Below are 14,921 nucleotides of genomic sequence, written 5' to 3'. Positions count from 1 at the left end.
ATTCCAAAAATGCCCCTTTGTAATATTCCGGATTACATAATTCGGAAGTCATTTTTCAAATTTGTAATTAGCTTCCGGATTATATAATTCGGAAGTCTTTTTTCATATGCATGATTACTTTCTGGATTACATAATCTGAAAGTCTTTTTTAACTTCCGGATTATGTAATCCGGAAGTCTTTTTTCAAATGCGTTTCTGGATTACATAATCCGGAAGCTATTCTATGGGGTGGCACAAGAAGGATAAAATTGTATTTTCATGTTGGGTATGGAGGTGCCAGAAGAAGATATGGAGGTGCAGGAAGAAACAGTCTTATAAGAGGCTTTATTTAAGTGGATCTACAATAAAAGTAAGTTATTTTTTTAAGTACGGGCTTAATTATTTGCACTCCCATTTTGCTATTGGCACATCCCTGCTTTCTTTTATTTTATTTTATTCTATAAGCATATTTTTATTGATCATTAAATAAAAGTTAAAACTTCAACATGTTTTCATTTTCGTATTTATCTGACTTAAATGTATTTTTACTTTCTCAAATTGGTAAAAAAAAATTAGTTATTCAAAAAAAATAATCTTCAAAATTAGTTTTTATAAAATATAATTATTTTTTATTTCTTTTAAAAAATAAAAAATAAAAATAATCCTAACAAGAGGTATCAGTTCATTCTATTAATGAAGAAGGTTATTCGTGTATTCTCTTATTCACCAAACTAATTTTATTTTATAGAAGAAATAAAACTCACGTCTTCCAAGCAAACACAACCCAGTAAAGAATATATTATTTTCCCAATCCTTGTACCACCAATTTCATTTTATTTTTCATAAAACAAACTTGTAGTATTTTATTTCATCGACATTAGCCATTTATTAAGAATTTATAGAAAAAAAAATTACATATCCAATATGCATGTCTTATCGTACAGTAGATTTGTAAATCAAATGTGGAGTTTTGTGACTTGTTCTCAATTTGTCACTGAATAACATTAAGGAGGTATATAAAATTGAGAGAATAATTTAAGCATATAAGATTAATTTATATTGATTTATTCACTAACATCTTTTTACTGAGTTAATCAGATAGTAAAAAGAATGGGTGATTTGTCAAGAATCTTAAAAGAGTATTAATATAATATATAGATTAATTTTAAAAATTGCATAATCAACATTCAAATACTTTATTATTATTCGAATTTATAAAGTTTTTCTTAAGTACTATAATAACCATTTGAATTTTAACATGTGATGGTTGTTATAAAGTCAGGATTTTAATCCAGAAGACGTTGATGTATATTGAATGGTTTTTTAATCATGACCGAAGTGATTTGTTACTTTTTTTTTATTTTTAGTTTAGATATTAAGAATTCAACATGTTCCTTTGTCAATGACTTTAATTACTTCAATGCAAATTTTAATTGGAAATATTAATAGAAACAAATTAATTGCACTAACTAAATTATAGACATTTTATAAATTAAAAAAAAATGTTTTCTAAATTTGTTTCAATTATTAAATAATTTCTAAATTGATATCTAATTAGCCATCAAGATTTTAATATTATTTAGTTTTTATATTTAAGAAAAAAAACATTGATTGTTAATTAGATACCAATTTAAAAACTATTTAATAATAATAAAAATTAATATAAAAATAAAAAAAATTATAATATCTAAAATAATCTCTAATTCAATCACTATAACAACTAATTTTTTTTTGTAGTGTTTGAATTATGATATTTTTACACCATGTTCCAGATGTTAAAAAATTATTTTTGATTTATTTTCTTAATTATGTCAAAATAATTATTTATTTTTCTTACAATCCACTAGTTACAACGTCACATAAAGATCTTTCTCTATCACCAAACCCAGGTCAACAAATCCATTATGAACTAATCCCCTTATCCTCGAAGCTTCTGCAGATGAACAAAAAACACAAAGAATTTTGAATCGTAAGCACAATCGTGGATGGATTGGCCCAATCTGTCGATTCAAAACTTCCAGATTTTTTATTACCCTAGTCAAAGAAACTTCTCAAAAAGAAGGTTCAATCCAGACGTCAATGTTGAACATGACGGCGTGTGAAATTTCTCTATTATACTTCTGATGAACTGTAAACAATTAGTTTCTGATTAATAATGTAATTAATGTAAGTGGCTACAATCAAATTTCCAACCTTTGACCTTAACTTCATGCATTTGGATATAGTTGATTTCTGATAAACTACTAGCGAAAATTGCTATAAAAACCCTTGAATTGGTCCCTTTGGAAACACTCGTAGATCAGAAATCAGTTGAATCAAGAGGAAGTCATAGAAGTTGAGAAATGGATGGTAGCAACTACAATTCGTGGGCTGATCAATGGGATGATGGACCTGACCCTGTGACGGTTGGTTCGAACAATAAAAAGAGCAACGACAACGCCGCCAAATACAAACAAAAGCTGGGTGAGGGTTTTGGAAAGACCAAAGCAGTGGCCTCCACCGGTGCGAAGAAGTTGAAGGACGGTACATCCGTTGGCCTTCACTGGATCAAGACCAAGTATTCCAAAGCCACCCACAAAAATTAATTTCTAGATTCATTCATTCATTCATTCTAATCTCCTACTTTCATTCTTCTCTCTTTCTTTTACTTTCATGCTTTCTATCTCTTCACTTTCATCCTTCGTCGATTCCTTTATTCTTCCTAGTTTGTACAAGGAGTTTCTGTATTACTTTCCATGTTTGTCATGCTAATTATATGTGTTATTCTCTATACTTTATATAACGGACAGTTTGATAGAAAATAACAGTTTATTCGCTATGTTATTAAAAAATATGGTAAAAAATGTAAGTTATATAAAAAAATATCATTTTTTATTCATTGATATTTATACGGCGTCTAAGAAAGAAAATGTAATATCTTTGCGATGGTTAAAATGTTTGTCAAATTCTTATCTGATAATAAATCAATAGTGATTGGGTGAACGATTTGTTAAATAATGAGCAATTCCCGTTGTAAGGAATCTCTTGGTTAACGTTTCTTAAGATAAATAGAGTTACCATATATTTTATATTTTTATGTAGTATTTTAGGAATGGATATCCTACAGAATTCCAACTATCATCCATATTGTAAATTATTAAGAGAAGAAAAAATAGGTAAACATTAATAAATAAAATTGTACAAGAGGTGTTATTAGGATGTTTGATAAAAATTATATATTTTATTATTATTCAGCAGTTTAACATGTAATATATAATGTGGTGTAACAGTCAAATTTAGGGTTAGATGAAATTTGGTTTATTGCTATAATTGTAAGCAAAAGGGCTTTGAACATGCTCGGATTAGTGCATAATCTGGTTAAATTTATGGTTAATTAATATAACAAAAACAACTGCTATTGGATTTAGGGTAGGAGAAAATGATAATACAGAAAATATATCTGGATTCAAATTCTTACATAAGAACCTACATTTATCTTATACAAACAAATAAAAATTCAAATCGACACCATATAGATTATTGGAATTAAGTTATAACAAATAATGTATATTTTTACTATGAATCTGAATATATATATATATATATATATATATATATAAATGTTAAGATAATGGTTAAGCATAAATAAATTATAAATTAAGTTAATTAATTGTATGACTAAGATTAATTAAGAATATGCATGAAGTTAAAAAAAACAAATAAAGTTCTAAACAAGTTTGGTTTATTTCTCCGTCTTTAACTTCTCATCTGGTTCAGTAGAATTAGTGTCACACAGATCTTATGTTTAATTAGGGTAAAAAGTGAAGTAAAAGAAAGAATAAAAATAAATATAATGAGAATAATGTTATGTCGATAATAAGAAATAGAAAAACAAATAAGTGTGAAAATTTCTGTCATTTATTTCGATGACGAGTACAAAAAAGATAGTAAAAAAATATAAATAAATATAGGAATAAAATTTACATTAACTAAAATCATTTTTACTATATGTTATAGGTTTATCCCATAAAGTTGTTTATTAATTTTTTATGTGGTTATAAGAGAACTATAACATAAAGAATAATTTATTTTATATATATACACTTTTGACTGCTGCCATTAATCTTTCTTAATTACATTTTTTTATAAATAAGAATTGCGCACACTTGATAGATTCATAAGAACTTATTATGCATGTACTCAATCAACTGAATTAAATATCTTTTACTTTCCGTCGCATTTCATAGTGAGCGGTAATATATGATGATATACGACATGTGACATCATTATTGACATAATATAAATATATATATATAAAGAATTAAAAAATGAAATATTAACAAGAATTAAGATAAATAGAAACAATAATTTCATAAACTAAAACGAAAATTCATATTTTAAAAAAAAAAATTTAAATTTGATTTATAAATAAAGATGAATTTCTCAAAAAAAATATTTTGTTTGCAATTAGTTATTTTTCGTATAATGCATGCTTTTCACGACAACTTAATTTAAAAACTATATTTTATTTTCATGTTTAAGCCCTTTAACACTTAAAATAAATTGAATATATATTTATCTAATTATAAACTTTAATTCAATAATTAACTATATATTTGTTTATCATTTTATAACACATGAAAATATGTCGTATCTTTCATCCCTTACATGGATTTTAAAACATTTATTCATATGTCCATCTTTATCACTTGATTAGTATTGGATTTTACGGTCTATTGACGATTACAAACTCACCCTAAGTCCATATATATTTTGAAGAATACCATTGGGAGAACCAACTTTTTAATTACAAAACCTGATGAAGTGTTTAATTGATTAATTGTAATTCCTTTTTATTTTTAACCCATATTAGGAAGAATTAATTTATCTTAATTGGGCACGAATTGAAAACCTGAGTGTAAAAAAATTTAAATGAAATTTAGAAAGAAACTTCTAACATTCTTCAATACAAAATAAATAAATATTACCATTTACATATAAATCAACACTAATAGAAAATATATCTCCCGTAATGACTTCTTCTATCTTTGCTTCCAGTTTTCTCAACCTTTAGGTTGTGTATAGTCTTCTAGTCAAGTCTTTCACTTTCACCGAATGATTGTAAGGTACTCTGATGATAAAGTTAGTCCGTGTAGAATATACAAGTGAAAGTTGGGAGAAAAAAATTACCTTTGACAATTGGCTGTCTCTGGTATTTATACATTTTGGTTGGACATTTACTATCATGGACTTGCTCATAGGGTTCAAATGAAGGCCTAATTATACCTTAATCATGTTTTGTAGATAAACTAACTTAGTTTTTGATTAAATGGAATTTTAAGTGTTCTGTTTAAGTATAAGTGGGCCAAAAGATTGTTTATTGTCAGCCATTGATAGTCATTTGTCCCCCAAACTCAAGTGGAAGGATTTTTTAATTTATGTTTGTGAAAAAAAAATATTTTATCTTTAACTATATATTACATGATCGAGATCTGGATTGTCTGTCGATCTGATCCGAACTATCATGTTTTCTTTACAACGTGAGAAAAAATAATATAATGAGAAATCAAATTTCTATTAGATTTTTCTCTCACTCACTCTAAGCTGTTTTATTTTTTTCATCATTTTTTTTTCTAACAACTTAACAATACATCACAATATTTCATTATCATTGTTGAATAATGTCCCTCCAACATGTTGGGAAAATCACAAAAACAACGAGCGAGGATAAAACCCAATCAAAATCTTCCATATATAAATAATAGTAGGTTCTGGATAATATCAAATCAAATAAATAATAGTAGTAGTAGATAAAATAATTAAATGTAAGGAAGGAAACCATCAAATACCAAAACAATTTGAAGTAGAGAACCTGAATGTTAAAGAAAAATCTATATGAACTAATCGAGTAAAACTTTTACAAATAATAATTAATGGTGGATAATAGTATAATAAAACTCTAATGGATATTTAGCTAGACAATAGAGAAAGTCAAATAAATAAAATAATTGGTAAAAAACAATTCTGAGCTAGCTTTTATTATACCAGGAACACTAGTTCTTAGTATCTTTTTTTTCTTTCTCTTGGATTCTTTTTTTTTTTTGGAGATATATTGCTTTTTTTTTTGTATTTCCTTAAAAACCTATTGCAAAAAGGATCATTCTTTAAAATGCATAATGAAACCTATAAATAGAAAACACAATTTTTTTTATTTTTTTAATTAAGTGCAGTTTTAATAAATTGGTGACCCCTCTCACAAATATCCCTCTCACTTGGGTCATAATTAATGAAACTCATTTTCTCATTAAGTATGGACCTTTTAGATGTTATCTGCTTCAATTTTCAATGATAATTCTTCATATCCAATGCATAATGAAGTCCAATGACTTCAATATGTTTTTTCCTTCTTGAATGAAAGGTTAAGTTTTTAGTGAGATGGATTACACTTTACTTATCACAATACAAAAACATTTTTCTTGTGATATTGTCAAATGTTGTAGGAATTTATGAATCCAAAAAAGTTCCTAAGTAGCTTTTGTAACAGCAATATATTCTTTTTTCCTAAAAGAAAAAGCAATGACATTGGTTCCCTTACAAAATTCTTCATTAACCAAAAGTACACTTCTTAAAATTCATATCATTAGTCATCTCTGTATCTATGTAAGCATTCAATACAAGTTTACCACTTCTAAAACATAAGCAAATTCTAAAAGTACCTTTGAACATGAATATCCAATTTACAACTTGTCAATGTTCTTCGATAGGATTAGCCAAGAAATAAGTGACAACACTACTACCAACAATCTTTAACCTTGTGCACATATCTAACATACATTAAACTACCAAATGTAGATGAATATATAATATTTTACATTTATTCTCTCTCTTTCTCACTTGTGGGCATTTCTTCGAGTTCAACATGAAGTGACTTGTAAGTGAGTGTTAAAAACTTAGAATTGTCCATATTAAATATCTCAAATAATTTATTTGTTTTGTAGGACTAAAATCCTATATTGCAAAAGAATTGTTTAGCTCTTTTTTATACATTGCATTTTGTTAATGTTATTATTAATAACTAACATGTGATCAACCTAGAACAAGAAAATAATAAATTTTTTATTTGAAAAATTCTTACTTAAAACATTATGATTATAAGATATTGTACATACTTCTGATTTATTATGAAGAAATCAAACTTCTTATACTACTATGATTATGAAGGTCTCCATCATTTAAAAAATTATTTTTTTACCTATAAGTTTAATTCATTTTTTTATACTCATTAAAATCGTATTTGAAGTGTACAATTTTAACTGATTTAATTATTTTTATGCTGATTAAAATTATATTTTTTAAGTACGATTTTATTTAAAACCTGATTAAAAAAATTATACATAAATTATTCATGATAATATTTTTTTTGAAAATTTTGAAAATCATCAATATATAATAAAATTTTTCAAAATTAACTTGTATTTTCCATATATAGTTTGTCCAATTCAAAAAAATAAAATTTTAATTTATTATTTATTATATTCAATTTACACTATTAAGTGAAAAAAAAAACTTGATCTTTAGAGAAACCATGAACCATTTCCTTTCCAAATTTCTTGACAACTACCAATTTCCATGATATTAAAAAATTATATTGCTCATAATTTCATTTGAATTAAAAAGAACTACCCAAAACATTGGCGTGGTTGAAGAGTATTTCAATTTGTTCTCTTTTACTCAAGTTTCACGATAATAAAAATATAATATATATAAAAAATAATTTTGAATGAATCAAAACTGAAAAACAATAAATGAAGGATAGAAAATGATTGAAAATTGAAGTTATTTTATTTGATATGTGAAATTTTGTGTGAAAATGTGTGAGAGTATATTCTTTAATTCTTCCTGTTGTTGTCTTAAAATAAAAAATTAAGATAATAGTCATATAAAAATTGTACACTAATAATAATTTAAAAAATTAAAAATAATTTTAATTTTAAATTTTTTTATATAAAATAACAAAATATTTATTAATAAAATGAGATATATTAAATAATAGTAGAATCCAAATTCTTTCCGCTATATAAACGGTTATAATAAAAAATCCTTAAAACGGTTATAATGCGCTTTATAGTATAGATTAATGTAAAAAAATTCTTGATATTTAACCATTTTCATTTTTGAAATAAAGTTAAAATAATTAAAATCAAGTTAGATTCTCTGGTAAAAGAACTATTTTCATTTCATTCCGAAAAAATGAGAGGAAATGTGAGATAGAAATGGAGAAAATAAAGGAGTGAGAAAAGGAAAGATAAGAACAGAAAAAGCTGTGGAAAGTCAGTAGTTACTCTCACTCGCACTCACACTTACAGTTGCACGCAGCAATTGGTAGGGTCATCTCTCCTTCTACAGACAGAGCCACCGCAACAATATGGCCATCTCAATTTCCAACCGTCAATTGTTCATAGACGGTGACTGGAAAGCCCCAGCCCTCAGCAGACGGATTCCCATCATCAACCCTTCCACACAACAGATCATCGGTTCTTTCTCGTGCTCTTCTTCTCTCTCCACCGTCTCATCAGATTTCATTTTCAATCTCATTCATCCACACTTTCCTTATCAATGCAGGGGAGATCCCAGCCGCAACTAAGGAAGACGTCGACCTCGCCGTCGCCGCCGCCAAAGCCGCCCTCTCCCGCAACAAAGGCGCCGATTGGGCCTCTGCTTCTGGCGCTGTTCGGGCTCGCTATCTCCGCGCCATCGCTGCCAAGGTTCTTACTTCACTCGCCTCTATTTTCTCTCTTCTATTGATCCATTTCCTCATTTCCACTCTCCCTCGCAGGTCACCGAGAAAAAACCCGAGCTCGCAAAACTCGAAGCCATCGATTGTGGAAAACCGCTGGATGAAGCCGCCTGGGACATTGTAACCTCACATCCCTAATTTGGAAATAAAATTAATAAAAAACTAATTAAACTTAAATCATCGAGCACGGTTATTTGTTTTGTGTAGGACGATGTTGCTGGTTGCTTTGAGTTCTACGCTGATCTGGCTGAAAAATTGGACTCCAAGCAAAAGACTCCGGTGTCTCTTCCCATGGACACATTCAAGAGTTACGTTCTTAAGGAGCCAATTGGGGTTGTCGGATTAATAACTCCCTGGTACTATCTTTTTCCTTCTTTTTTGACCCGCTTTGATCAATGCTCGTCCTATATATAATTGATTATTATTGTATGTTGTTGTTTTAGGAATTATCCTCTGTTGATGGCTACGTGGAAGGTCGCTCCTGCTCTGGCAGCGGGTTGTGCGGCAATATTGAAGCCCTCTGAGTTGGCATCTGTGTATGTTTTGTTCTCGTTGACTGTTGCAGCTCGCTTCTTTGTTTTGTTGGTTTATTCTCATGCTGTGTGTTATGTTCAATTTTTAGGACCTGCTTGGAGCTTGGTGAGATTTGCAAAGAAGTGGGGCTTCCTCCTGGTGTGTTGAACATTCTCACTGGATTAGGACCTGAAGCCGGTGCTCCATTAGCAGTCCATCCTGATGTCGATAAGGTTCAATTCCCTTCACTTCTTGGAACAATTGAAGTTCTATTCTATGGGGTTGTATCTAGTTTTCTGTCTTGCATAGTTGCATGTATTGTTAATGCAATGTATTGAGTTTGCAATGCTAATGTGACATCGTGACCATAATATCTTGGACAGATTGCCTTTACTGGAAGCTCGGCAACTGGGAGCAAGATTATGGCGGCCGCAGCTCAGCTGGTCAAGGTATTTTTAAGCAGTTATCTTTTTAACACCATGTTTGGTAGAGGGGGAAAAATAGAGAGGAAGTAAGTTGGTGACAAAAGAAGAGAAGAGTAAAAAGTTACAAATAAATTGGAAATAAAGTATCTGGTTGAAGAGAAATAAAGTAGAAATAAATATGCTTTGTTAAAGAAGAATGGAGTTGAAATAAAAAAGAGAAAGAATTTACATAAGAATTAAAATTAACGGTGATTTACTTTAAAAATAATAAATATGTTTAATTGATTATATATCTGTTGTAACGGTTTATTTTGACTGTAAAATACAACTGTAATTGATTATGTAATAATACATAACCTATTATAAGTTCAGTCCCTTATTAGAATTCTTTTTGCTCAGTTCTCACATACATTTGCACACATGAACCCTTTTTCCCCTTAAGTTTTAATTGTGTTTTCCTTGTGCATGAATCTTTGTCCTGTCAAATTTGTGGTTTCTTCATGAATCACTGTAATATCAAATTTGTGGTTCTTGGCAGCCCGTTTCACTAGAGCTAGGTGGAAAAAGTCCAATCATTGTCTTTGACGATGTTGACCTTGACAAGGGTAAGTGACTTTCTTGGGTATAGCAATTTAGTTATGGACAGCACTTGTTTACTTGCGTCATGGAATCACATTTCCTTAAATACCGAGTGAGAATGAGTGAATTTTTTGTATCAATTACCTATTACATGATTTGGATCATTTCTCCATGATTTAAAAAGCTGCTGAATGGACCATCTTTGGTTGCTTCTGGACAAATGGTCAGATATGCAGTGCAACTTCCCGCCTTATTGTTCATGTAAGTTTACTGGATAGATCCTGCTCCTTCCAAATACATGCGATTAAAAACAAGTATTTGCAACTTCCTTTTTTCTTCTTCTTTGTGAACATAATGGGAATGGTTATATTAACTTCAATTGTGGTTGAATTTTTTTAAACAACTTGATATAAATTATGTTGACATTTATCTGCTAAAACTGATAAGCAAATATACTCTCATTGTTTCAGGAAAGTATAGCAACAGAATTTTTGAATAGAATTGCAAAATGGATAAAAAATATCAAAATTTCTGATCCCTTGGAAGAAGGTTGCAGACTAGGCCCCGTTGTTAGCGAGGGACAGGTAACTTGCCGTTTCTCACTTCTTTATATGTTATAATATTTACACAAGTTACCCCCTACTCTCTTTCTATTAAAGGACAGGTATGCTTTGGTATGTTCAAATGAAAAACCTTATTTAATAGTCAAAATGAAAATGTAGTAGTATTATGTTATAATCATTAATTACGAATTATGATCAGACTGAATGTGTTTTATATCAACAAGTTATACTTAGGTTGTCAAAGACCCAACACAATTTCCTTCTTTATCTGGGTTTGGGACTGGCAGTGAGGTCACAGGTGGAGTTATGGTCAACCTAAATGTAGTATGTAATGATACAAAAGATTGCATAGAAGAATTATTGGTTAGCTGGTTATATATATCATGAGAGGGAGTCAGGGAACCTGATCAATGTATATGTTCCCATGCTTTAGCATTCTTTCTGGTCTTGCAACTTAAAATATCTTACTGATATAAGCATACTTTCCTTGAACAAGGTTATGTGACATCTAATATTTATATTATATATGGTTCAGTATGAAAAGGTATTGAAGTTTATCTCAAATGCCAAGAGTGAGGGTGCAACCATTTTTACTGGTGGATCTCGCCCAGAGGTATGATTATACTTTCTTTGAAGGTATGTTTTGGCTATGTGATTCTGCAATTGCTCAGGACGGGATATTTTTCTCTCAAATTCAATGGCAGCATTTAAAGAAGGGATTCTTTGTTGAACCGACTGTCATAACTGATGTGACTACCTCCATGCAAATTTGGAGAGAAGAAGTATTTGGACCTGTTCTTTGTGTAAAAACATTTAGCACTGAGGAAGAAGCTATTGCTCTAGCAAATGACACTGTGTGAGTTAGTGGTTTTCTGTGAACTGACATTAACTTCGTCTTTAAACTTATATTTCTCTTCACTTGTGATTTGATATCTGAGTTATATACTTTGACTTTCCTCAGATATGGCTTAGGGTCTGCTGTAATATCAAATGATCTAGAAAGATGTGAGCGAATTACAAAGGTGAGATTGGTCCTGGGTTATCACAGAAAACAACATATTAATTGGATTGTTTCTGCTGCTTAATAGATCATCTTTCTTCATGCAGGCTTTTAAGGCAGGAATTGTGTGGATTAATTGCTCTCAACCATGCTTCACTCAAGCCCCATGGGGAGGCATTAAACGCAGCGGTTTTGGTCGAGAACTAGGAGAATGGTATGTTCTTTATTTCCTAAATTAACAAATGCAAAGTAACCACAAAGGTCTTCTTTTTTGGGGATATAATGTTCAACATGCAAAAGAAAAACCACACTGACAAGTTGAAGTCCATAGATTGTTGAATGCTCCAGTACCACTCATCTATGTACCACCAACACTGCAAAAATTATAATCTCATATATATATATATATATATATATATATATATATATATATATTATTTTGAATTATTTAAATTGACAATCAATATTTATATATTCAAAATCATATAGAAAAAGTTAGTCAAATATAACAATCTAAACATAAACATATTGTTACCTAATGCAAAAATTAATCTAATCTAAAGTTCAAAAAGTGAAAAGAGAATCTAATTCATTTAAGACATTTTACCCATTTCTAGATCATCATCATTGAAAAAGACATCCTAGCCAAGATTAAGATTCATCTAAAGACAAATTAACAATTTCAAAGGACTTAAATTATATGAAGATATAATACGAGAATAAATAAAAACGATCCTGATTATATATATAATTTAAATGTTCCTCATTATATTGGATCTGCTTCCTATTTTTATAATTATATTAGAAACATTCAAGGTAAATTTCTGAGTTTCTAACTTGTAAAAAATAATCACTGTGTCTGCCTTCATTAACGTCGAGTCGGAGTAGTGGTGTCAAAGAACCAAAGAAAAACGTTTTTTAAATTGGACACATCAACGAAGTGTCTGATACGTTTCTTATGAATGTTGTGAGACTCATCCGTTGACAATTTGTTGACCATCAGCTGTGCAATGGCTCTGATGCATTCTTCGCACTGTCTCATTAGAGCAATTTTAAACCATAGAGATTGTGATGTGTTGACACCTTGAAATCAATAATCTTAATAAAAAGTCTACTTGTATATAATGAACATGAATAAAAAAGCAATACCAGTTTCCTTTAGTGGCTTGTCGGTTTAGTGAATTTATACTAATTTGGCATAGTGGGAATCTAGCATAAAAATGAATAGGGTTGCGGAGACAATATACTAACTCTTGTATGATTGCAAAAGAGAAAAAATGACTTCACATTTATCATTTTAAGATACGGAGTGGAAGATAAAGTGTTGTGGTTTTATTTGAGCTTGTGAGTAATTCTTTTTGTTAACTTTTTCAGGGGACTTGATAATTACTTAAGTGTGAAGCAAGTGACTCAGTACATCTCTGATGAACCGTGGGGCTGGTACCAGTCTCCTTCAAAGCTGTGACAGGTATCTAAAAGCTGAGATGGAATAAGGTGTGGGTAAAATCCAAATTACGATTAGGATCCCAATGTCGAGAAGACATGATGTCTATGTATAACAGCAAAACTGTTTTCAACTTTTATGGTGGTAGTGCTTTTAATTTTATTTGGTTATAGTTGGCCCATCATCATGCATCTAATTTCTTATATTTAAATTCCATAGTGCCAGACTTCTCTGAATTCTAGTTCACCCGGACCGAAATATCATTCCCACTATCCATGCCACACTTTTTTCTTGACGGGTTGAATAGTGCAAATCATATTCAAATGTGGAATATGGTGGTGACATTTCTCAAGTGAAGCTTGAAGGTAATATTAATAGTTGCATATATTTAAAAATATAGAGAAACTACTACCACCACTCCAATTTGGGGATTTTGAACAATTTATTCATGGAGGTTGTTGGCAAAATTCTAAATGCTTGTTTGGTTTAGAGAATGGTTATAATATGAAAGTAATATCTTGAACAATTTTATTGAAGTTATTTTTGAACAATTGTGCAATTAGACGTGTTCCTTAATTTTTGTCATCTTCAAACAAGTAAAGTTAGAGCTCAGTATATATAATTGACCAAGTGTCTTTACATCTGATTAAGAAAGATAACAGTTATAGGATAAAATAATATAATTTTTATAAACGACTTTTCTCTCTACCTCTCCATGTTGCATAATTTGTTTCATTTTAAATTTGTCAAGTTTTTATATTTTTTGTCCTCCCTTATCTGTTAAAAAAAAAACTTAAGTAAAAATGTTATATAAAGAGAACTGCACTTTAACTAACAGAAACACTTGAGGTTATTTCGAAAGTGTTTATAATTTTAATTTGTGAGAGGGAGTACATCTTAGAGTAAGGAAGCATTTTTCTAGTGACTTGTCAAATAAATACAGAAACTTAAGATACATGTTCCATTGTTTTATGAGTCATCTCCTCTTTTTTTCTTAATATGTATTTTTTAAATACCGCAGTGTTGGAAAATAAAAGCCATGTGTTTTCTTTTGTGAATGAAATTTATATTGTTTCTATATTAGCAATGATGATGACTGGCCTCACGTTCCGGAGAAAAGTTTGGTGGGTAGGTTCAGATACCATCCACCCACCATGTTCTGCCTGTTATGTTATGCCACGTAAATCAAAGTCCATATATAACTTCCTAGCTACTAAAGCTATATTCAATTAAAAACTACACTGTGATGAGTTTACACTGCATGAAAAGGCATTAGCATGTTACATGTGTTGTTAATGCCATGTCTTTGAGCATGTTGGCCAAAACTTTTGGGTCAGATTAATTGTCTTTACTTAAAGATGATAAAATTTTACTTATATATGTGATTCAACCCTTTCTGAAATCCAATCTAATCCATTCGTATTTTTAAAATAAAGAAGGCACTTTAAGAAATTGGATGGATCATGTAATAGACAAACGAATAAATTACACTTTTATCTTTCTGGGTCCTTTTCTGTTTTGGATGGGTCAAGTCCAATTGCATCTTTTCTTGTTTCTTGTGTGAATTTAACATGTAACCCTTTTCTTGTGTAAAAGGTAGTTCAATTTTAATAAAGATTTTTTTTCTCTGATTAATTATTGT

At 29.7% G+C, this 14,921-nt stretch overlaps 2 protein-coding genes across 2 annotated transcripts; both read left to right on the top strand.

Annotated features, from left to right (window-relative positions):
- Positions 1-2,255: 2,255 nt before the first annotated feature.
- On the top strand, positions 2,256-2,780 carry LOC150028857 (CDP-diacylglycerol-glycerol-3-phosphate 3-phosphatidyltransferase). Its single transcript, XM_090299539.1, has one exon. The coding sequence runs from the start codon at positions 2,322-2,324 to the stop codon at positions 2,562-2,564; it is 243 nt and encodes an 80-aa protein (XP_090155665.1). The 5' UTR covers positions 2,256-2,321; the 3' UTR covers positions 2,565-2,780.
- A 5,338-nt stretch (positions 2,781-8,118) lies between these two features.
- LOC137807832 (aminoaldehyde dehydrogenase 2, peroxisomal) lies at positions 8,119-13,463 on the top strand. The gene is made up of 15 exons (XM_068608651.2): positions 8,119-8,492; positions 8,581-8,723; positions 8,795-8,875; positions 8,963-9,111; positions 9,199-9,291; positions 9,378-9,501; positions 9,652-9,717; positions 10,232-10,298; positions 10,457-10,533; positions 10,743-10,856; positions 11,371-11,448; positions 11,540-11,691; positions 11,797-11,857; positions 11,943-12,049; positions 13,210-13,463. The coding sequence occupies exons 1-15, from the start codon at positions 8,384-8,386 to the stop codon at positions 13,298-13,300; spliced, it is 1,512 nt and encodes a 503-aa protein (XP_068464752.1). The 5' UTR covers positions 8,119-8,383; the 3' UTR covers positions 13,301-13,463.
- Positions 13,464-14,921: the final 1,458 nt, after the last annotated feature.

This window comes from Phaseolus vulgaris, chromosome 3, assembly GCF_051622355.1.
Source record: "Phaseolus vulgaris cultivar YP4 chromosome 3, ASM5162235v1, whole genome shotgun sequence".
NCBI classification, from domain to species: Eukaryota; Viridiplantae; Streptophyta; class Magnoliopsida; order Fabales; family Fabaceae; genus Phaseolus; species Phaseolus vulgaris.
This window is presented reverse-complemented; position numbering and strand designations above follow the sequence as displayed.

Excerpts from the sequence above, each read along its gene's own strand:
- LOC137807832 (XM_068608651.2), top strand. The coding sequence starts at position 8,384 with ATGGCCATCTCAATTTCCAACCGTCAATTGTTCATAGACGGTGACTGG. Across the intron at positions 8,724-8,794 it reads TCCGCGCCATCGCTGCCAAG|GTCACCGAGAAAAAACCCGA; the intron begins GTTCTTACTTCA and ends TCTCCCTCGCAG. Across the intron at positions 11,692-11,796 it reads GCTCTAGCAAATGACACTGT|ATATGGCTTAGGGTCTGCTG; the intron begins GTGAGTTAGTGG and ends GACTTTCCTCAG.
- LOC150028857 (XM_090299539.1), top strand. The coding sequence starts at position 2,322 with ATGGATGGTAGCAACTACAATTCGTGGGCTGATCAATGGGATGATGGA.